Source organism: Heteronotia binoei, chromosome 2 (genome assembly GCF_032191835.1).
Source record: "Heteronotia binoei isolate CCM8104 ecotype False Entrance Well chromosome 2, APGP_CSIRO_Hbin_v1, whole genome shotgun sequence".
In the NCBI taxonomy this organism is placed as follows: Eukaryota; Metazoa; Chordata; class Lepidosauria; order Squamata; family Gekkonidae; genus Heteronotia; species Heteronotia binoei.
Genome location: NC_083224.1, coordinates 16,492,566 through 16,516,984, shown reverse-complemented (window position 1 = coordinate 16,516,984; position 24,419 = coordinate 16,492,566). Strand labels below are relative to the sequence as shown.

At 48.3% G+C, this 24,419-nt stretch overlaps 1 protein-coding gene across 2 annotated transcripts in view; it reads right to left on the bottom strand.

The window, feature by feature from the left end:
- Positions 1–24,419, bottom strand: part of PCMTD2 (protein-L-isoaspartate (D-aspartate) O-methyltransferase domain containing 2) — a 50,192-nt gene that overhangs the window by 14,507 nt on the left and 11,266 nt on the right. For both annotated transcript variants that reach the window (XM_060230609.1, XM_060230610.1), the window contains exons 2-4: positions 12,000–12,330; positions 8,154–8,256; positions 838–1,009 (exon numbers count right to left, since the gene is read on the bottom strand). In XM_060230609.1, the coding sequence (XP_060086592.1) occupies positions 838–1,009; positions 8,154–8,256; positions 12,000–12,300 (576 nt within the window). In that variant the 5' untranslated portion in view covers positions 12,301–12,330. The remainder of the gene's footprint in view (positions 1–837; positions 1,010–8,153; positions 8,257–11,999; positions 12,331–24,419) is intronic.

Genomic DNA, 24,419 nt, shown 5'->3' with positions numbered 1-24,419 from the left:
TCCTCACAGATACCCTAGAATTATTGAGTTGGAAGGAACCTCCAGGGTCATCCAGTCCAACCCCCTGCACAATGCAGGAAACTCACAAACACCTCCCCTTAAATTCACAGGATCTGCATTGCTGTCAGATGGCCATCTAGCCTCTGTTTAGAAACCTCCAGAGCTCACCACCTCCCGAGGAAGGCTGTTCCACTGAGGAACTGCTCTAACTGTCAGAAAGTTAGAATCATAGAGTTGGAAGGTTCATCTAGTCCAACCCCCTGCACAATGCAGGAAACTCACAAATCCCTCCCCCTAAATTCACAGGATCCTCATTGCAGTCAGATGGCCATCTAGCCTCGGTTTAAAAACCTCCAAGGAAGGAGAGCCCAGCACCTCCCGAAGAAACCTGTTCCACCGAGGAACCGCTCTGTCAGGAAGTTCTTCCTAATGTTGAGTTGGAAACTCTTCTGGTGTAATTTCAACCCACTGGTTCTGGTCTGACCTTCTGGAGCCACAGAAAACAATTCCACCCCATCCTCTATAGCAGGGGTGGCCAACGGTAGCTCTCCAGATGTTTTGTGCCTACAACTCCCATCAGCCCCAGCCAGTATGGCCAATGGCTGGGGCTGATGGGAGTTGTAGGCAAAAAAAATCATCCGGAGAGCTACCGTTGGCCACTGCTGCTCTATACGACAGCCCTTCAAGTACTTGACGATGGTGATCATATCGCCTCTCAGCTGCCTCCTCTCCAGGCTAAACACGATGTCACATCACACGCTGACCTTCGATCCCAAACGCAGCACGCTGAGAATCCCAAAGTGAAATCTCAGGCCAGGGGCCTGTCTCCATACGAACCTTTTCCTCCAACGGCATGACCAGGACCCCGCCGACTTTCAGCAAGCTCTTCATGTAATCTTCGTGCTCCTTCTGGACGCCGGCGCCGCAGTACACGCGGTCGTACTGAGTGCACTCCGGGGACAGCTCCAAACAGTTGCCGGTGACGAAGGAAGGTTCGCAGAACTCGAACCTGAGAATAGAGAAGGACGGCTGCGAGCAAAACATACGTGTGACACGAGGACATGGCTGGATGAGCCTTCTCTATGTGAATAAAACAGACCCAAGAGCCAAGGTACAAAACCCTTGACTTTGAGGCAGGCAAATCTATATATATACACACAGACATATATTGGCCACTGTGTGACACAGAGTGTTGGACTGGATGGGTCATTGGCCTGATCCAACATGGCTTCTCTTATGTGACACAGAATGTTGGACTGGCTGGGCCACTGGCCTGATCCAACATGGCTTCTCTTATGTTCTTATGTGACACAGAGTGTTGGACTGGATGGGCCATTGGTCTGATCCAACATGGCTTCTCTTATGTTCTTATGTGACACAGAGTGTTAGAGTGGATGGGCCATTGGCCTGATCCAAACATGGCTTCTCTTATGTGACACAGAGTGTTGGACTGGATGGGCCATTGGTCTGATCCAACATGGCTTCTCTTATATTCTTATGTGACACAGAGTGTTAGAGTGGATGGGCCATTGGCCTGATCCAAACATGGCTTCTCTTATGTTTTTATGTCTGCGGCAATGATGCTCTGTATTCTTGGTGCTTGGGTGGGGCAACAGTGGGAGGGCTTCTAGTGTCCTGGCCCCACTGGTGGACCTCCTGACGGCACCTGGGTTTTGGCCACTGTGTGACATAGAATATTGGACTGGATGGGGCACTGGCCTGATCCAACATGGCTTCTCTTATGTTCTTATCTACATATACGGGTCTTATGAAGTCTAATTTTATGAAGGTAGAGAAAGAAGTACTATTTTCCCTTTCTCACAATATGAAAACTTGTGGACATTCCATGAAATTGCTGAGCAGTTGGGCTAGAATGGATAAAAGAAAGTACTTTTTTACCCAAAGCATGATTAACACATGGAATTCACTGCCACAGGAGGTGGCAGTGGCTACAAGCACAGACAGCTTCAAGAGGGGATTGGATCAACATCTGGAGCAGAGGTCTAACAGTGCTTATTAGTCACAGCTTATCGTTGGAACTCTCTGTCTGGGACAGTGATGCTCTGTATTCTTGGTGTTTGGAATGGGCAACAGTGAGAGGGCTTCTAGTGTCCCGGCCCCATTGATGGACCTCTTGATGGGGTTTTTTTTGGCCACTGTGTGTACAGAGTGTTGGACTGGATGGGCCATTGGCCTGATCCAACATGGCTTCTCTTATGTCCTTAATTTGATATTTCGAAAGGCTCAAGCCTGGATAAATATTAACAGTCCTGGGAGAGGGCACGCTCCAAGGCGTGGCTTTCCCAAGAGAAACTTAGCAAGCGTAGTTTCCCAAGAGAACTGAGTATTTAAATTATTTGTACTCTGCCTTCCTCCACAATGGGGACCTAAACTAAAAATGTTGAGACAGTGTGCGACAGCAATAAAAAAGGCCAATGCTATGCTGGGAATTATTAGGGATTGAAAACAACTCAGCCAGTATCATAATGCTCCTGTATAAATCAATGGCGTGGCCTCATTTGGAGTACTGTGCACTATTCTGGTCACCGCAACTCAAAAAAGATATTACAGCATTGGAAAAAAGGCAGAAAAGGGCAACTAGAATGATTCAAGGGTTGGAACACTTTGCCTATAAAGAAAGGTGAAAACACTTTGGGGGGGCTCTTTAGCTTGGAGAAACGTCGACTGAGGGTGACATGATAGAGGTTTACAAGATAATGCATGGGATGGTGAAAGTAGAGAAAGAAGTCCTTTTCTCCCTTTCTCACAATACAAGAACTCATGGGCATTTGATGAAACGGATAAAAGGAAGTACTTCTTCACCCAAAGGGTGATTAACATGTAGAATTCACTGCCACAGGAGGTGGTGGCGGCTACAAGCATAGACAGCTTCAAGAGGGGGTTAGATAAAAATATGGAGCAGAGGTCCATCAGTGGCTATTAGCCACAGTGTGTGTGTGTGTGTGTGTGTGTATAAATAATTTTTTTGGCCACTGTGTGCCACAGAGTGTTGGACTGGATGGGCCACTGGCCTGATCCAACATGGCTTCTCTTATGTTCTTATGTTCCTTTTGTCAGCACATCGACCAGTCGAATGCAATCCAGCAAGCACTTCCACCAGTAGAAAAGAAGCATCACCTTCAAGACTAACAGAACTAGTGGCAGGGGAGGAGCTTTTGTGAGTCATTCGCTCACTTGTCATTTGCCTGCTAATGTTGTTTAGCATCAGATATCACTCCGCTCTCCAAAATACAGGAGAGATGGACTCACATTTGAGCTGCATCTGACCCATTACAGTTCCTCCACTGCCACAAATTTTGTTAGTCTTGAAGAGCCAGTTTGGTGTAAGCAGGGGTGGCCAGCGGTAGCTCTCCAGATGTTTTTTTGCCTACAACTCCCATCAGCCCCAGCCATTGGCCATGCTGGCTGGGGCTGATGGGAGTTGTAGGCAAAAAACATCTGGAGAGCTACCATTGGCCACCCCTGGTGTAGCGTTTAAGTGAATGGATTCTTATCTGGGAGAACCGGGTTTGATTCCCCACTCATAGAATCATATGGACCCGTTCCAGCTTATCTATATCCTTCTTATATATCTATATCCTTCCAACAATAAGCTGTGGCTAAGAGCCACTGATGGACCTCTGCTCCATATGCTTATCCAATCCCCTCTTGAAACTGGCTATGCTTGTAGCTGCCACCATCTCCTGTGGCAGTGAACTCTCTCAGCCCCACCTACCTCACAGGGTGTCTGTTGTGGGGGAGGAAGATAAAGGAGATTGTGAGCTGCTCTGAGAGTCTGAGATTTGGAGTGGAGGGTGGGATATCAATCCAATATCTTCTGATCTTCTTCTACTTGGCTCTTGCTCTTTTCTACAGCTACAGACAAACATGGCTACCCGTCTTGGGCTGCTGCAGGTAGAGTTGCCAACCTCCAGGAGGGTCCTGGAGATCTCCCTCTATTACAACTGGTCTTCAGACAACAGAGATCAATTCCTCTGGAGTAAATGGCTGGTTTGGAGGACGGACTCACTGGTTTGGAGGACGAATAGCACTGTATCCTGCTGAGGTCCCTCCCAAGGCTCCACCCCCAAAATCTCCAGATATTTCCCAACCCAGAGCTGGCATCCTGGCTGGAGAGCCAACATCCTCCCCTTCAGTTTGGTGTAGTGGTTAAGTGTGTGGACTCTTATCTGGGAGAACCGGGTTTGATTCCCCACTCCTCCACTTGCACCTGCTGGAATGGCCTTGGATCAGCCATAGCTCTGGCAGAGTTGTCCTTGAAAGGGCCACTTCTGTCAGAGCTCTCTCAGGCCCACCCACCTCACAGGGTGTCTGTAATTGGGGAAGAAGACATATAGGAGATTGTAAGCCGCTCTGAGTCTCTGATTCAGAGAGAAGGGCGGGGTATAAATCTGCAGTCTTGTTCTTCTTCTTCCTCCCAAGGGACCCCATAATAAAAGAAAGATAGGTGGGTTTCCACTCAAGCAGTATATATGAATATATGAAGCTGCATTATACTGAATCAGACCTCTGGTCCATCAAAGTCCGTATTGTCTACTCAGACTGGCAGCAGCTCTCCAGGGTCTCAAGCTGAGGTTTTTCATGCCTGTTTGCCTGGACCCTTTTTAGTTGGAGATGCCGGGGATTGAACCTGGGACATTCTGCTTACCAAGCAGATGCTCTACCACTGAGCCATCGTCCCTCCCCAATATGGCCATTTAAACAACCCTGATTGGCCAACCGCACAAGCAAGTTTTGGATTTAGAAGACCCACGGTGCATAAATAGTCTCCCAAGCATTTCTGGGAATGTGCTGGTTTGTGATCTGCTGTCGCACACCGGCAAGGAGGCTTATAGGCCCACTGGCTTCGGCTCTGCTTTGCTCAGCGCGAGAAACACAAAGCTTCAGCCTCCCTGAGAGACTTTCAGAAGAAGAGGTTTTGGTGTAAAGTCAAAGCAGATAGAATATCACTGAAAAACAATGAGTATACTTCAGTCCTTATATATGATTTATTCTGTATACAACTTTAAACCAGTGTATACAGATATCAACATCAATTTCCAATTTCTTCCCTCTAGAAAAATTTACAAATTATTAACAAAACAATTCGTTCCAATACTTTCCAACAGAGGGATTTTCAGAAATCCTTCCTCCAATAAACAAAGTCCATAATGCAGTCCATAACTTCTTGTGAAATTCTTTCAAATGGAAGGATCAGGAAATCCTTGCAGACTTCATAAGATGTCTCCTCTGGATTTCAAGACGTTTCAGTACTGTTCTTCTTCAGTTAATCAGGCTGATAAAATGGAACTCAATTTCAATAATTTCTTACATAAAAGTTCAAAGCTAAAACAGAATCATTGGCCTGAAATTGATGTTGATATTTGTATACACTGGTTCAAAGTTGCATAAATCATATATAAAGATTAAAGTATACTCATTGTTTTTCCATGGTGTTCTATCTGCTTTCCCTGAGAGAGCTGGCTGCTCAGTCTCTGCTTGGAAGACCACCAAGGAAGGAGACCTGCCCCACTTCAGGGAACTGATTCCTTTGTTAACATGTTAGTAACGCCATAATGAATTAGTGCCATCGCGTCACAATCAAGTTATGCATATGAGGAAGAGAAGTAGAAGAAGGAAGAGGAGAAGAAAAAGGAAGAGAAGCAGGAGAAGGAAGAGGAGGAGGAGGGGGAGAAAGAGAAAGAGGATAAGTAGGAGGAAGAGATGAGGAGGAGAAGGAAAAGGAGGTGGAGGAGAAAGAGGAGGAGGAGGAGGAGATGAGGAGGAGAAGGAAAAGGAGGTGGAGGAGAAAGAGAAAGAGGATAAGGAGGAGGAGATGAGGAGGAGAAGGAGAAGGAGGTGGAGGAGAAAGAGGATAAGGAGGAGGAGGAGATGAGGAGGAGAAGGAGAAGGAAAAGGAGGTGGAGGAGAAAGAGAAAGAGAATAAGGAGGAGGAGATGAGGAGGAGAAGGAGGTGGAGGAGAAAGAGGATAAGGAGGAGGAGGAGGAGAAAGAGAAAGAGGATAAGGAGGAGGAAATGAGGAGAAGGAAAAGGAGGTGGAGGAGATAGAGGATGAGGAGGAGGAGATGAGGAGGAGAAGGAGAAGGAAAGGAGGTGGAGGAGAAAGAGAAAGATGATAAGGAGGAGGAGATGAGGAGGAGAAGGAGGTGGAGGAGAAAGAGGATGAGGAGGAGGAGATGAGGAGGAGGAGGAGAAGGAAAAGGAGGTGGAGGAGAAAGAGAAAGAGGATAAGGAGGAGGAGATGAGGAGAAGGAAAAGGAGGTGGAGGAGATAGAGGATGATGAGGAGGAGATGAGGAGGAGAAGGAGAAGGAAAAGGAGGTGGAGGAGAAAGAGAAAGATGATAAGGAGGAGGAAGAGATGAGGAGGAGAAGGAAAAGGAGGTGGAGGAGAAAGAGGAGGAGGAGGAGATGAGGAGGAGAAGGAAAAGGAGGTGGAGGAGAAAGAGAAAGAGCATAAGGAGGAGGAGATGAGGAGAAGGAAAAGGAGGTGGAGGAGATAGAGGATGAGGAGGAGGAGATGAGGAGGAGAAGGAGAAGGAAAAGGAGGTGGAGGAGAAAGAGAAAGATGATAAGGAGGAGGAGATGAGGAGAAGGTGGAGGAGAAAGAGGATAAGGAGGAGGAGGAGATGAGGAGGAGGAGAAGGAAAAGGAGGTGGAGGAGAAAGAGAAAGAGGATAAGGAGGAGGAGATGAGGAGAAGGAAAAGGAGGTGGAGGAGATAGAGGATGATGAGGAGGAGATGAGGAGGAGATGAGGAGGAGAAGGAGAAGGAAAAGGAGGTGGAGGAGAAAGAGAAAGATGATAAGGAGGAGGAGGAGATGAGGAGGAGAAGGAGAAGGAAAAGGAGGTGGAGGAGAAAGAGGATAAGGAGGAGGAGGAGATGAGGAGGAGAAGGAGAAGGAAAAGGAGGTGGAGGAGAAAGAGAAAGAGGATAAGGAGGAGGAGATGAGGAGGAGAAGGAGGTGGAGGAGAAAGAGGATAAGGAGGAGGAGATGAGGAGGAGAAGGAGAAGGAAAAGGAGGTGGAGGAGAAAGAGAAAGAGGATAAGGAGGAGGTGATGAGGAGAAGGAAAAGGAGGTGGAGGAGATAGAGGATGAGGAGGAGGAGATGAGGAGGAGAAGGAGAAGGAAAAGGAGGTGGAGGAGAAAGAGAAAGATGATAAGGAGGAGGAGATGAGGAGGAGAAGGAGGTGGAGGAGAAAGAGGATGAGGAGAAGGAAAAGGAGGTGGAGGAGAAAGAGAAAGAGGATAAGGAGGAGGAGATGAGGAGAAGGAAAAGGAGGTGGAGGAGATAGAGGATGATGATGAGGAGATGAGGAGGAGAAGGAGAAGGAAAAGGAGGTGGAGGAGAAAGAGAAAGATGATAAGGAGGAGGAGATGAGGAGGAGAAGGACATGGAGGAGAAAGAGGATAAGGAGGAGGAGGAGATGAGGAGGAGGAGAAGGAAAAGGAGGTGGAGGAGAAAGAGGATAAGGAGGAGGAGATGAGGAGAAGGAAAAGGAGGTGGAGGAGAAAGAGGATAAGGAGGAGGAGGAGATGGGGAGAAGAAGGAGAAGGAAAAGGAGGAGGAGACAACCCATGAGAAGGAAAAGGAGGAGGAGACTGAATTTATACCCCACCCTTCTGGAGTCTCAGAGCAGCTCACAATCTCGTTCTCCTTCCTCCTCCTCACAACAGATACCCTGTGAAGTAGGTGGGGTTGAGACAGCTCTCCCAGAACTGCTCTTAAGAACAGCTTTGGGAGAACTTGTGGCTGACCCAAGGCCATTCCAGCAACTGCAAGTGGAGGAGTGGGGAATCAATCCCGGTTCTCTCAGGGAAGAGTCCGCACACTAAACCACTACACCAAATGGGCTGGAGAACGAGTCTCCGATTCAAACAACGTAAAGCTTCCACTTGTAGCTGCTTTCGCATCCCAGCGCAGGCACTGCAGGAGTGTTGCATTCGCAGGAGTCAAAATAGAAGTGACCATCTCACGTGACCTAGACAGCCACCTCAGAGCACACGGCGGGGCAAAATCCTGAATTCCTCTTTGCCTTCTTGGTAGCCTCTCAGTTTGCAGACGCCGAGTGCTACAACCAGCAGTTACCATCCAAAATGATGGCAGTCAGACACACCCCCTCCAATCTTACTTGTCGAAGCTGTCACTCGTCCTGATGAAGAAGTCCAGTTTTTGCTTGGCGTATTCTATGACGTCAGAGTGAAGCTCCACGCCGTGATTGATCCCAAAAGGACCTGTAAGAAAAGGGAACAGAAAACTTTTGGAGGGCAGCTGGACGAAGCATCAGCTCCAATCCTAAAATGCTCCCCCTCCAACCCCACTCTGGCAGAAGCAATGGTGGCCTCCATCCAAATACTGACCAAAGACTACCCTGCTTATCTTTCGAGAGCTAATGAGAGCCTGGCTAGATAGCTTCAAAAACTTCCATTTTGTTCAAAGTGGACGGAGGGCAACTTTTGGGGTTTTTCCTTGGTGTTATTAAAAACTCTTCAGCTCTCTGGCTGGAATGAACTCAACAAAAGAAAGGGTATAGGAAACAGGTACTCTTCCATTCACACAGCCAACCCCAGTCCACGGAACCTTGTACAGCTTCCAAGTCAGACAACTTCACAAAAGCATATACAGCAGTCGAATGTTCTGACACTCAGCCTGCAACCGAGTGCGTGAATAAGAACATAAGAGAAGCCATGTTGGATCAGGCCAACGGCCCATCCAGTCCAACACTCTGTGTCACAGAAGAACATAAGAGAAACCTTGTTGGATCAGGCCAATGGCCCATCCAGTCCAACACTCTGTGTCACATAAGAACATAAGAGAAGCCATGTTGGATCAGGCCAATGGCCCATCCAGTCCAACACTCTGTGTCACATAAGAACATAAGAGAAGCCCTGTTGGATCAGGCCAGTGGCCCATCCAGTCCAACACTCTGTGTCACATAAGAACATAAGAGAAACCTTGTTGGATCAGGCCAATGGCCCATCCAGTCCAACACTCTGTGTCACTTAAGAACATAAGAGAAGCCTTGTTGGATCAGGCCAGTGGCCCATCCAATCCAACACTCTGTGACACAGAAGAACATAAGAGAAGCCATGTTGGATCAGGCCAATGGCCCATCCAGTCCAACACTCTGTGTCACATAAGAACATAAGAGAAGCCATGTTGGATCAGGCTAATAGTCCATCCAGTCCAACACTCTATGTCACACAGTCGCTAAAAAAACCCAGGCACCATCAGAAGGTCCATCAGTGGGGCCTGGACACTAGAAGCCCTCCCACTGTTGCCCCCCCCAAGCACCCAGAATACAGAACATCACTGCCCCAGACAGAGAGTTCCATCAATATGCTGTGGCTAATAGCCACTGATGGATCTCTGCTCCATATGTTTATCCAATCCCCTCTTGAAGCCGTCTATGCTTGTAGCCGCCACCACCTCCCGTGGCAGTGAATTCCACGTGTTAATCACTCTTTGGGGGAAGAAGTACTTCCTTTTATCCATTCTAACCCGACTGCTCAGCAGTTTCACCTCTGCTGGACAGCAGCAGGTTTGGGGTAGGTTTTGCCATGTATGGGCTCATAACCAATGGGAGATGGGGGAGTCATCGGTGTCCCTGCAGCAATGATGTCACTTCCAGCATGACCAAGATGTCAGCAGCGACGTTCTAGCATTTGCCTAAGTTCTATGATTTTGCTACAGGTTTTTGGGTGAATGCAAGCACGTCACAAAATACGAGGAAGTTACTTCTGGGTCATGTCAGAAGTGATTATCATTTCCCCAAGGGATACTGATGCCCCCCTCCCTGAGTTGCTGGGAAATTTCTTCCTGCCACCCATCTGAGAAGCAGCGGACAATAGCAGGTAGTGGGAGAACATAAGAGAAGCCATTTTGGATCAGGCCAATGGCCCATCCAGTCCAACACTCTGTGTCACAGAAGAACATAAGAGAAGCCATGTTGGATCAGGCCAATGGCCCATCCAGTCCAACACTCTGTGTCACATAAGAGAAGCCATTTTGGATCAGGCCAATGGCCCATCCAGTCCAACGCTCTGTGCCACATAAGAACATAAGAGAAGCCATGTTGGATCAGGCCAATGGCCCATCCAGTCCAACACTCTGTGTCACATAGTGGTCACAAGAAACCCCCCAAGTGCCATCAGGAGGTCCACAAGTCGGGCTAGAAGCCCTTCCACTGTGCCCACGAGCTCCTGTATTGTGAGAAAGAGAGAAACAGACTTCTTTCTCCACCTTCTCCATCCCATGCATAATCTTGTAAACCTCTATCATGTCACCCCACAGCCGACGTTTCTCCAAGCTAAAGAGCCCCAAGCGTTTTAACCTTTCTTCATAGGGAAAGTGTGCCAAACCTTTAATCATTCTAGTGGCCCTTTTCTGCACTTTTTCCAATGCTATAATATCTTTTTTTGAGGTGCGGTTACCAGAATTGTACACAGTATTCCAAATGAGGTTGTACCATCGATTTATACAGGGGCATTATGATACTGGCTGATTTGCTTTCAATTCCCTTCCTAATAATTCCCAGCATGGCATTGGCTGGGATTCTTGCTATGGTGGTGTCAAGAAAGTATTTCTTGCCAATGATTTGATGCTATTTGGTGGCAGCGGCTTTTTACTGCTGTTGCTTCCTGGCACATAAAATACATTTTGCAAGGGCTTTGCAAGGGGGTTGTTTATTACATATAACCTTCTGGCTGAAATGGAGCAGAGTCTCCATGAAAGAGACGCTGCATTGTGGTGTAGTGGTTAAGTGCGCGGACTCTTATCTAGGAGAACAGGGTTTGATTCCCCACTCCTCCACTTGCAGCTGCTGGAATGGCCTTGGGTCAGCCATAGCTCTGGCAGAGGTCATCCTTGAAAGGGCAGCTTCTGTGAAAGCTCTCTCAGCCCCACTCAACACACATGGTGTCTGTTGCGGGGGAAGGAGATAAAGGAGACTGTAAGCCGCTCTGAGTCTCTGATTCAGAGAGAAGAGCGGGGTATAAATCTGCAATTCTTCTTCTTTCCTCTGACCTCAAAGACCGGACTCTTATCAGGACTGCCAGGGATACTGTTTTTAAATTTCGTTTTCAGGAGAAAGGCACCAAGCAGCCGTGTGTGTGTGTGTGGGGGGGATTATATGGGAACCTGTTTAGAATGCTTTTGCTGCTTTTTTCTGCATGCCTAGAATCGCTTACGTATACTGACTGCTGTGCAAAGGGTATAAGTATCTGATCCTACTCTAGGTGAGCAGTTCTAATAAAAACGTCTTCTGCTGTGAACATTTATCTCTTTCAATAAACACCTTATATGATACGAATCAAAGAGGCTGAGCAGCTGAGAACTGCACAGAAGCTGACTGGTGGGAGACCTCGGAACCTCAATCTGTGGCAATATGCTGAAAATGAACCCCACCACTTATACCTGTCCACACTGATGACAGTATCCCTCACCCATGCTAGATGAGAAGGTCAATCCGCTAGGCCAGGGGTGTCAAGCGTGTGGCCCGAGGGCCGGATCATGCCCCTGGAGGGCTCCTATCAGACCCGCAAGCAACTCACTGTCATCTGCTTCCTTCTCTCTCTCTTGCTTCCTTCTGCATCACAGCTTGCTTTGCCAAGCTTACTCAACTGCACAGGAGCTACAGAGCAAAGCCTCTATTTTCTCCACTGGCTGACCTGCACATGAAGCAACTTATGTGCAGAAGCTCACAATGCCCAGCCGTTTCATGTTTTCCCCTGGGTCTTAGGCCCAAAGCACTGACTGTGAAATTTCTGTAATGAATGTCAATAAATCAAAAGTAGATTTGCAACTTACAGACACACACAAATTGTGTTTGTCTGTGTCCTTTATCCTGGCACTACATTTTAGGATAGACATGGCCCGGCCTGAGAAGGTCTCATTTATGTCAGATCCGGCCCTCATAACGAATGAGTTTGACACCTCTGCGCTAGGCTACTTAATCTGATTCAAAGAGATCATTTACCCAGGATGAGTCCCACCATAGAGCTCAAGTAGCCAGTGCCGCTCCCCAGGTTCAAGAAGGAAAGCCCCGGCTGCAGGTCCAAAGCTTCCATGACTTCGGAGTAAATGCACGGAGCTGAGAGGTGAATGTTCCCGTGCTTCCAAGCCAAGTCCTTGTAAGCGTTGTCCTTAAACTCCTCCAGGTAGTAGTCTTCGACGGCCCGGAAGGCCTGCTCCACCAGCTCCGTCCGGATGTACTGAGCCTCTTTCAGGTTGTCGATCAGCTCGTCGTTGTCCTCGCCCGCACTCACGGCACCTCCCATTGTCTGCGCTAATGGATTCAGAAGTCAATTCTGGGGAGCGGGAGGAGGGAAGAAAGGAAACAAAAAGAATGTGACTCCGTGGATCGAACAGCTACATGTAAAAGTCGGAAATGAGCCAACTTCACCGAAGACACGTTTGACACGTGAGCAGATAATGCCAAGCCCCCCAAATCACTTTCCAGAGACCTCTGACCTTTGAGAATGGAGAATTCTCTTTCAAATACATGCACGGTCATTAGTGCAATGAAACAGCCCTTTGATACAGCATGCCAAGGACTGGTTTTGACAAATGCTCGTCACTGCATTGTCAGAGGTCCTTCTGGACATGGAAGCGCAGATTCCTGCTGACATTTTATGTGGCATTCCCCCCCCCCCCCCCGGTCCAAAACAGAAGCACAGGCTCTGCTCCTGCCAGCATTCAAAGCGGAGAAAGCACGAATCCTTTCAGCAGGACGGCATGATGTCATTGCAAAAGTCTCTTACAACAATAGGCGCGGGGAGCTTCGGGCTCACAGACCAAACCGCACAGAGTTTCCAGCAAGGTTATTATATTAGTTGCTTCTGATGGAATGGCAATGCAGTTTTGGAATCAGGAAAAAAAAAGGGTTCTCAGAATCCTTGGGGAGGGACAGTGGCTCAGTGGTAGAGCATCTGCTTGGTAAGCAGAAGGTCCCAGGTTCAGTCCCCGGCATCTCCAACTAAAAAGGGTCTAGGCAAGTAGGCGTGAAAAACCTCAGCTTGAGACCCTGGAGAGCAGGGGAGGGACGGTGGCTCAGTGGTAGAGCATCTGCTTGGGAAGCAGAAGGTCCCAGGTTCAATCCCCAGCATCTCCAACTAAAAGGGGTCTAGGCAAGTAGGCGTGAAAAACCTCAGCTTGAGACCCTGGAGAGCAGGGGAGGGACGGTGGCTCAGTGGTAGAGCATCTGCTTGGGAAGCAGAAGGTCCCAGGTTCAATCCCCAGCATCTCCAACTAAAAGGGGTCTAGGCAAGTAGGCGTGAGAAAAACCTCAGCTTGAGACCCTGGAGAGCAGGGGAGGGACGGCGGCTCAGTCGTAAGCATCTGCTTGGGAAGCAGAAGGTCCCAGGTTCAATCCCCGGCATCTCCAACTAAAAAGGGTCTAGGCAAGTAGGCGTGAAAACCCTCAGCTTGAGACCCTGGAGAGCAGGGGAGGGACGGTGGTCCAGTGGTAGAGCATCTGCTTGGGAAGCAGAAGGTCCCAGGTTCAATCCCCGGCATCTCCAACTAAAAAGGGGTCTAGGCAAGTAGGCATGAAAAACCTCAGCTTGAGACCCTGGAGAGTAGGGGGAGGGACGGTGGGTCCAGTGGTAAGCATCTGCTTGGGAAGCAGAGGGTTCCAGGTTCAATCCCCGGCATCTGCCGACTAAAAAGGGGTCTAGGTAAGTAGGCGTGAAAAACCTCAGCTTGAGACCCTGGAGAGCCGCTGCCAGTCTGAGTAGACAAGACTGACTTTGATGGACCCAGGGTCTGATTCAGTAGAAGGCAGCTTCATAGGTTCATATGTTCAATCAGGGGTTCCCAACCGTTTTAGTACATTGACTGACCCACAAGTCCAATTTGACTTGCTACGGTGACTCATGTAGGCAGGGCCAGCCCTACACTGTCTGGCACCCTTGGCAAGGTTAACTTGCTATTATTATTTATTTATATCCCGCCCATTCCCCCATTGGGGGCCCAGTGCGGAGTACAGCAAATAGAAATAAAACCACAATAAAACCAACCACGGCATTCATCGAAGTGCAGCAAGAAGACATGACAGCAAGGTGGTATAGCACAAAATAGCACCACAATACAGCATCACAGTACAGCAGTGCAGTAGAGGGGTGGCCAACCGATCGATAAACAGATGCCCGCTGACTCGTCCAAAAACCTGGCGGAACAGCTTCGTTTTGCAGGCCCTACGAAAGAAGGCCAGCAAGCCTTCTGGTGCCCTCCCTGCACTGTCTCTCAGCCTATCCTCATAGGGTTTGGCTTAATCTAACGCAAGAGTGCCGAAGTGCTGTTGTGTGTCCGCGTGCTGTTTCATCTGGAGCTTATTGTCACAGAGTCATGAGTTTGACAGGTGAACGATAACTTAGACAGCGCTAGGACTTTCGAAGACTCGGTTTAATTTGAATTTCAAAATCTTTTTCTGCCCAGACTATTAGCATACCATGCCGGGGGAGGGGGAGGAGAGCACAATGCGATTTTTCATTTTACAGTTGCTTTGTTCTTCTGGCAAGAGCTGCAAAAAAAAAAAAAAAAAAAAGCTGCCGACTCAGCATTTGCTCCAAGCATAGAATGTTCTGCCACAGCATTATTGCACGCGATCAGCAGAAAAACAAAACTAAACCAAGCGATTCGATACATATCAACAGCCAAACCCAGACCAATGACCGTAAACCAGAAGCTACTGCGAGATCCCTGGTGAGATGCAGTCAATTGCAGCCGCCCCAGCGTAATCCATTCACTCTAACAAGATGCCAACCTGAGAATGGGCATAATCAACAGCGGCCTGTATGCGTGCGTGCCTTATTTGTTGTGGCCCCCGCCGTGTGGAATAGGTCTCGCGCTCCCGACTTCCCCACAAAATATTATTTATTTGGTAGATTTATATTCTGCCCTTTCCCTTGTGGGCTCAGGGCTGATTACAGTCATAATAAAAACAAATAAAAGACAACAATAACTTAATAATATGCAAATATAAGAACATAACTCAGTAAGATATACACAGGAGGGCAAGCACAATTTACAGATCAAGACGTAGTTTTCAGCCCACTGTGGCTGAAAATGGCAATAGACGGTCCAGGGGTAGGGAATGTTGGCTCTCCAGATGTTTTTTGCCTACAACTCCCATCAGCCCTAGCCATTGGCCATGCTGGCTGGGGATGATGGGAGTTGTAGGCAAAAAAAAAATCTGGAGAGCCAACGCTACCTACCCCTGGTATAGACAGTAGGATGAAAGGACATCCGCTTGCCTCAACCAAAGACCTGGCAAAACAGCTCCGTCTTGCAGGCCCTACGAAATGGAAGCAAATCCGGTAGGGCCCGGATCTCCATAGGGAGCTGATTCCACCAGGGCGGGGCCAGGGCCAAAAAAGCCCTGTCTCTGGTTGAGGCAAGCTGGACATCCCTTGGGCCACGGATGGCCAGAAGATGTTGATTGGCAGATCGCAGCAGTCCCAGAGCACATAAGATTGTGAATGTCTAGAACCTTGAAGCAGATCCGGTACTCAATTGATAACAGGTGCAATTTGCACAGCATCAGCTGACTGCTTGCCCGTAAAGGCAATCCAGTTAACAACTGCGCTACTGCATTTTGCACCAGTTGGGAGTTTCTGGATCAGCCCCAAGGGCAAGCCTATGTAGAGCGAGTTACAGTAATCCAATATGCAAAACTGAATGATTTGAGAGGGCTTTTCTACTCAGGCAACAGAACTGCACTGCAATAAATGATTCATGGGAGTTACTTAGAAAACTTACTAGGAACTCTCATCTATATCACTGGGTATAGTCTGCTGAAACTAGGATCCTGCTACAGAATTTTACATCGTTTAATGTGTCATCATTGTTCCCGCAAAGAAGCTGATGGGCAGTAGGTACAGGGCAGAAAAAAGGAAACACTACTTTATACAGAGAGTTATTAAATGCGGAATTAGCTGCCAGGGGACGAGGTGATGGCCACAGGAATAAACAACTTGAAGAGGGGAATCGATAGGGCTACCAGTCCTGGTGAATGAGGGAACCTCCACATTCAGAGGCACTGATCCTCTGAATCTCAGAAGCAGGAAGCAACATCAGAGGAAGGCCTCAGCCACTATGTTCTGTTGTTGGCCCTCCAGAGGAACTGGTTGGTCACTGTGTGAGACAGGAGGCTGGACTAGAAGGACCACTGGTCTGATCCAGCAGGGTCCGTCTTATATTCTTTTGAAGGCCTCACTCTCTCTGCCCTGTTGATGGCCCTCCAGAGGAACAAGTTGGTCACTGTGTGGGACAGGATGCTGGACTAGAAGGACCACTGGTCTGATCCAGCAGGGTCCGTCTTATATTCTTTTGAAGGCCTCAGCCTCTATGCCCTGTTGTTAGCCCTCCAGAGGAACAAGCTGGCCACTGTGTGAGACAGTATGCTGGACTAGATGAACCTCGGGTCTGATCCAGCAGGGCTCTTCTGATATTCTTATGAAGGCCTCAACCTCTAAGCCCTGTTGTTGGCTGTCCAGAGGATGGCCACTGTGTGAGACAGGATGCTGGACTAGATGGACCGCTGGTCTGATCCAGCAGGGCTCTTCTGATATTCAACGGAGGCCTCAGCCTCTTTGCCCTGTTGATGGCCCTCCAGAGGAACTGGTTGGCCACTGTGTGAGACAGGAGGCTGGACTAGATGGACTGCTGGTCTGATCCTGCAGGACATTTCTGACATTCTTATCATTAATGTATTAATACTTAGGCTTTGCGTCACTTCTGGTTTTTTAGACCTGGTTGGTGCTATACCCCTAATTCCCATTGCATTGTTTACTAAATAGCCCATCTGTCAGCTTCCACCAGCAATACACCCTCTAAGCTGTGGAATCTTGTGAGTAAAAATTCTTCTTTGTGAGCTATTGGCATTAAAGTTGTGAGAGAGCAATTTGGCTACTGCATAAATTAGTTTGCTGTGGGGCCATCCTTCCAGAGCTCCGACAAAAATGTGTGAACCAGAGTCTGGAAAACTGTGAGCTAGCTCACACTCAGCTTAGAGAGAACATTGTCCACCAGCTATCCATGTGTTGGCTAGCAAGGGGATAATGACTCGGGGCTCTCTCTTCTTCACAAATCTAACTGTTGATCGATTGGCCCTATCGGCAGATGGCTGCAGAGACACGAAGACACCAAATCTGCAGCTTGTGACCCTGGTAAATCTTCACAGACGTGTCTGAGCCAGTCTGGTGCAGTGGTTAAGTATGCGGACTCTTATCTGGGAGAACCTGGTTTGATTCCTCACTCCTCCACTTGCATCTGCTGGAATGGCCTTGGGTTAGCCATAGCTTTCGTAGGAGTTGTCCTTGAAAGGGCAGCTGCTGTGAGAGCCCTCTCAGCCCCACCCACCTCACAGGGTGTCTGTTGTGGGGGGAGAAGATTAAGGAGATTGTAAACCGCTCTGAGTCTCTGATTCAGAGAGAAGGGCGGGGTATAAATCTGCAGTCGTCTTCTCCTCCTCCTCCCTCTCCCCTATCTCCCAAACCCACCTTTTCCCTGAAGTCTTTTGGACAAATCCTGAGTCCTCTCCCCCATGAGCAACAGGGGCTAGTAACAAGGCAAACAACATCAAAGCTCAGAACTAGGGAATTAGCAATGAGCCAGCAGAAGAGAGCTCATTTGCACAAAGGAAAGAATGCAGCTTTTACGTTACTGGCTGATTAACAACCTGTTCCGTTTCTGCAACCCACACAGTGGCTGTTTGTTAGAAAGGGCAACATATCGCAGTAAGTAATAAACATGCACAGGAATATCCTGTGTGATTGTTTTGGTGCACTGGCATAAATCTGTGCATGGCTTGCACCCAAATCACTGGCAACTGTTCACCTCTATCGTTTCTTTTCCCACAAAAACCTTTGCCTGCCCTTCCTGGCACATCCTGGTTGTGCCGTCAAAAACAACCTGGAATACAACAGCTTTATGTCAAGGGCTAGCCTCCAGGAACATAGGTTCCGAAACAGCTGTTATCAGCTGCTAGGCTGCTTCTGAGTTCAATTCAAGGTACTGGTTATGACTTCTATAGCCTTTCATGACCTGGGACCCACACATTTGAAGGACTGTCTCCCTCCATATGTCCCTTGTCCCCCACTTGCAGTAATCAGACAATCATCTTAAGGAGGCCCAACTAGCTCTGACCAGAGCCGGGGCCTTTTCCACTGTGGCTCCGGCTTAGTGGAATAGGTTTCCTGAAGAGCTGAGCACCCCCACCCCCCTGGAGATCTTCAGAAAGTGCTGTAAGGCCTGCCTGATTGCCAAAGCTTTTGACTTGGCTTGCTTCTTTTTAAAGCAAGGGGAGAGACTTGGGGTTTACTATTTTATTTTTGGGTTTTAACTGAAAGTGTTTTGTTAACTGTGGAGAAACGCCATTTTAGTCTATGGTTATCTGGGATTTGGCAGGAAGAGGTCATCAAACTGGAGTCAGGTTTCGGCCTAGTCTCTTTCTCCCCCTCCCCTCCGGTCTGGAAGCGGCACTTCTGAGGCCTCCTAGAGAGACAGGAAGTCTTTCAGGCTGATCTCCCAGAAGGCTGCAGGAGGGAAAATCAGTTCCTGGGTGGGAACTGGGTTTTATATTAGAGATTTTTGGTGGGAAGCAGGCATTTGAGTTCAGTCAGTTGGGTTGGTGAGTCTGTCTGTTCTGGATGGCATGGACAGGGCAAGTATTATATTAGGGGAAGAAGGAGCGTTTTTCCCTATTTGATTTATTGCTTCTGTTCATTTTTTTTTTTAAAAAACCTGCCCGTATATAGTTGTAAATTTTAAATAAATGTTTTGCCTGTTTAAAAGGTAGTCCGTACCACATGGCGACGGCCTTCTTCCACTGAATACCAGCTGGAAGAGAACAGTCTGGCAGGCCTTGCGGAACTGCACAAGGTTCCGCAAGGCCCTCACTTCATCTGGCAGTTGGATCCACCAGGAGGGGGCTACAGTTGAGAAGGCCCTGTCTCTAGTGGCAGGAAGAAGATAAGCTCTGGGTCTGAAGGCAGAATAGGGTCTGTTCTGTCACATTAACTATTAAGTCTCCTTAAATCACAAGGAAGGGTGGGGTGTAAATAGTTTAATAAACAAACAAGTATTCTGGGCATCTCATCTACCCCTCCAATAGACCTTAAATATTTTATTTTTTGTAAGCTCTGTGGGGCACAACCCCCCCTGGTTTGGTTCCCGTTTTGCTTGTAATTTGAGAGGGGAGACACCTCAAGGTTATCATTCTGCCGTCAGCGTTCAAAGACAGAGATCCGGTTTTGCTCCTTTTACTTCAGAAAGCACCAAGTTACACTGAGGAGAGCCAGCGTGGCATAGCGTTTAAAGGGTCAGACAAGGATCTGGGAAACCGAGGCTCAAATCTCCTGGAAGCCTGCTGGGTGACCTTCAGCCAGTCACACACTCTCAGCCTAACCCACCTCACCGGGTTGTTGTGAGGACAAAGCGGAGGAGAGGAGACCGATGCCGGGCCACTTCTTCCCACTGAGGAGGAAGGTGGGATATAAATAAATAACCTACAGTTCTTACATTATCCAATGCAGCCCAGAGAAGCAGCTTTTAACCGGCAATGAAATGCAATTCTAGGAATTCACGCACATGCCACCAGTTTCCAGAAATTACTCTGGGCTTGGAGAACTGAAAACAAACAGAAACTCCAGCTGCCCGAAATGTGACTGCAGCATCGAGGTATTCTCTTCTGGCTCTTTCCTGCATCTCTTTAATACAACTTAAGCCACATTCTTTTAAAAAAGAAAACCACGAGAAGAGCTTCAACTTCCAACATTTGTTAGGGTTCCTCCCCCACATGCCCCTGTCAAGCGTCGATATTCCTCAATAAGCAGTCTTTTGTTTTAAATCAAAGCTGTTTTAGTTTAGAAACTCAGAAGCTGTACCAAGGACACAAGCCTTGGAAGTAATGAGGTACGCAGTTGCTATATAGGATATCTTCAAAGGTTACAGATGCGTGCTTGAGTCACGGATTCAAAGGTTGCTAAACACTATCTCTTTTATTACTAAGGAATTTAGGCTACTAAAAACATCTCCCATCCTCACACTTCTCTAGCAGAAGATAAAGAGTTGTCTGTGTGAACCTGTGGGAGAGGCGACTTGAAAGTGGAACCAGCCAGGCTGTAGCATAAACATCCTTGGGCCAGATGGATTTATTTGCCCCACGGTTAGAACGTAAGAACATAAGAGAAGCCATGTTGGATCAAGCCAATGGCCCATCCAGTCCAACACTCTGTTTCACACAGTGGCCAATATCACACACACACACAAACACACACACACACACACATATATATATATATACACACATACTGTGGCTAATAGCCACTGAGGGACCTCTGCTCCATATTTTTATCCAATCCCTTCTTAAAGCTGGCTATGCTTGTAGCCGCCACCACCTCCTGTGGCAGTGAATTCCACATGTTAATCAACCTTTGGGTGAAGAAGGACTTCCTTTTATCCGTTTTAACCTGACTGCTCAGCAATTTAATTGAATGCCCACGAGTTCTTGTATTGTGAGAAAGGCAGAAAAGTACTTCTTTCTCTACTTTCTCCATCCCATGCATAATCTTGTAAACCTCTATCATGTCACCCCGCAGTCGACGTTTCTCCAAGCATTCTAACCTTTCTTCATAGAGAAAGTGTTCCAACTTTTTAATCATTCTAGTTGCCCTTTTCTGCACTTTTTCCAGTGCTATAATATCCTTTTTGAGGTGCGGTGACCAGAATTGTACACAGTGTTCCAAATGAGACCGCACCATCGATTTATACAGGGGCATTATAAGTAAGGTTGTAAATAAGAGGGGAGCAGTAAAGAGCCGGAGACCTGCTCTGTTTGAGAACCCATTATGCCACAGAAATAAGCGCGCTTGACAGCCCCATTCTTCAAAAAACGACAGGAGCCAAAGAGCTCGTGTCAAAAAGCTCTGGACGCAAGCTGCCTGCCCTCTGACCTGGCTGCAATCCAGTTACGGGGTTATTAACATGCCTATGGCGTGTTCCGTCGAGCCACTTACAAGAGATAATTGGTTTGCAGCCAACGCGGGGCACGCTTCCTGAAAAGAGGGTCTCCTGTCTGACATCGCCCTAACACACAGGGCTGTGTGGCACAAGGGAGTGGGGGGGAGGGAGAGAGAGAGAGAGAGAGAGACAGGGTGGCAGTAGTAATGAATAGTTGTCTCCCGCAGCACAGAGAAGTTAAGTTCTCGCTTTGCAGCCAAGACCTGTCTATCCGGCCTAGTTCAAAACAGCATTACGGACAACCGCAAAAAGATTTGTGGGGCCCGTTTTTTCTTTTCCTAAGTGCTAGAATGGAAGCCCCTGGCATCTTTCCTTGGCCTTGTGCAGATATATGGAGCCAAAACGTCGCTGGAAGGATTGCAAGCCAAAACACTTAGTGGTACTGAAACGAATCAAGAGTTATTGAATTGAACGCACGCTCCCAGATACCTGAGGAAGACGGCAGGATGAAGGAAAGGCTCTTCCTGCTTAAAGTGGTTCAGGATTGAGAAAAAAACCACCCAGATTAAAAAGCACACAAAGAAAACAGCGACGTTCCACAAGGCGCAAAAGGAAAGAGAAGTTTGGCGAGCATAGAGGAAAACAGGCCAAATCTCCACCAGCTGTTCTGAGGGCAGCTAACTGGTTGGCTCGAACCCCTCTCAAACAATTTCATCAGGCTTAAAATCATAGAATTATAGAATTGGAAGGGACTTCCGGGGTTATCTAGTCCAATTCCCTGCACAATGCAGGAAACTCACAAACACCTCCCCCTAAACTCACAGGATCTTCATTGCTGTCAGATGGCCACCTAGCCTCTGTTTAAAAACCTCCAAAGAAGGAGAGCCCACCACCTCCTGAGGAAGTCTGTTCCACTGAGGAACCGTTCTAATGGTCAGTAAGTTCTTCCTAAAGTTGAGCCGGAAACTCTTTTGATTGAATTTCAATCCGTTGGTTCTGGTCCTACCTTCTGAGGCCACAGAAAACAATTCCACACCATCCTCTACATGACAGCCCTTCAAGGACTTGAAGATGGTGATCAGATCACCTCTCAGCTGCCTCCTCTCCACGCTAAACATGCCCAGCTCCTTCAACTTTTCTTCATAGGACTTGGTCTCCGGACCCCTCACCATCTTCGTCACCCCCCTCTGGACCCGTTTCAGAGGGTCCCCAAAATTACAATCCAAGAAATGTCAAAAGGTTTTGCCTGTTGGGCGTTAAGCGCTGTCAAGTCGCTTCCGACTTACAGTGACCCTATGAACAAATGCCCTCCGAAACATCCTACTGTTAACAGTCTTACTCGGGTCTTACAGATGGCTGTGGCTTCCTTGACGGAGTCAATCCACCTCATGTTGGGTCTCTGCCTTTTTTTGCTGCCTCCAACTTCCCCTAGCATGATTGTCTTTTTCAGTGACTCTTGTCTTTTCATCACATGACCAAAGTACAATATCCCAGTTTGGTGTAGTGGTTAAGTGCGCGGACTCTTATCTGGGAGAACCGGGTTTGATTCCTCACTCCTCCACTTGCAGCTGCTGGAATGGCCTCGGGTCAGCCATAGCTATCGCAGGAGTTGTCTTTGAAAGGGCAGCTGCTGTGAGAGCCCTCTCAGCCCCACTTACCTCACTGGGTGTCTGTTGTGGGGGGGGGGGAGAAGATATAGGAGATTGTAAGCCGCTCTGAGTCTTTTGATTCAGAGAGAAGGGCGGGGTATAAATCTGCAGTCGTTTTCTTTTTCATTCCCAGTTGAGTCCTTTTGGCTTCTAGGGAAAGCCCAGGCTAAATTTCACCTAGAAACAATTGGTTTTGCCTACAGGCTAATTTATTAAAACTGTTTTCAAGTTTATGTTGAGACAGGAGCCTATGAAGCTGCCTTATGGTGAGTCAGAGCACTGGTACATCTAACCGAGAGCCAGTTTGGTGTAGTGGTGAAGTGTGCGGACTCTTATCTGGGAGAACCGGGTTTGATTCCCCACTCTTCCACTTGCACCTGCTGGAATGGCCTTGGGTCAGCCATAGCTCTGGCAGAGGTTGTCCTTGAAAGGGCAGCTGCTGTGAGAGCCCTCTCCAGCCCCACCCACCTCACAGGGTGTCTGTTGTGGGGGAGGAAGGGAAAGGAGATTGTAGGCCGTTCTGAGACTCTGTCCTTGAAAGGGCAGCTGCTGTGGGAGCCCTCTCCAGCCCCACCTAACTCACAGGGTGTCTGTTGTGGGGGAGGAAGGGAAAGGAGATTGTAGGCCGTTCTGAGACTCTGTCCTTGAAAGGGCAGCTGCTGTGGGAGCCCTCTCCAGCCCCACCTACCTCACAGGGTATCTGTTGTGGGGGAGGAAGGGAAAGGAGATTGTAGGCCACTCTGAGACTCTGTCCTTGAAAGGGCAGCTGCTGTGGGAGCCCTCTCCAGCTCCACCCACCTCACAGGGTGTCTGTTGTGGGGGAGGAAGGGAATGGAGATTGTAGGCTGCTCTCTGTCCTTGAAAGGGCAGCTGCTGGGAGAGCCCTCTCCAGCCCCACCCACCTCACAGGGTGTCTGTTGTGGGGGAGGAAGGGAAAGGAGATTGTGAGCCTCTCTGAGACTCTTCGGAGTGGAGGGTGGGATATAAATCTAATATCTTCATCTACGTCACAGGGTGTCTGTTGTGGGGGAGGAAGGGAAAGGAGATTGTAGGCCACTCTGAGACTCTGTCCTTGAAAGGGCAGCTGCTGTGGGAGCCCTCTCCAGCTCCACCCACCTCACAGGGTGTCTGTTGTGGGGGAGGAAGGGAATGGAGATTGTAGGCTGCTCTCTGTCCTTGAAAGGGCAGCTGCTGGGAGAGCCCTCTCCAGCCCCACCCACCTCACAGGGTGTCTGTTGTGGGGGAGGAAGGGAAAGGAGATTGTGAGCCTCTCTGAGACTCTTCGGAGTGGAGGGTGGGATATAAATCTAATATCTTTATCTACCTCACAGGGTGGTAAAAGAGATTGTGAGCCGCTCTAAGACTCTTCAGAGTGGAGGGTGGGATATAAATCCAATATCTTCATCTACCTCACAGGGTGTCTGTTGGGGGGGGGGAGGTAAAGGAGATTGTGAGCTGCTCTGAGACTCTGAGTGGAGGGCGGGACATAAATCCAATACCTTCGTCTTCTTCTTCCAGGGCCAGTCCTGGGCCTTCCAAAGGCCTTCCCAGTATTACATCTCTCTTTTGGATTCTGTACTCAGCATGCAACTGTTGATGTTTGGATGCAAGGCCATGCCTGTTCTGTAAATGTTTGTGTGCAAGGTACATGCCTGAGCTCTGTACAATGGTACCTACTCAATGACAGAGTCTGACTGTAGCCAGAGAATCCCTCCCAGATATTATCAGAGAATCTGAACCTGATATTTCCAACAGTTTTGCCTGCACAAAATATTTCAACAAAAGGG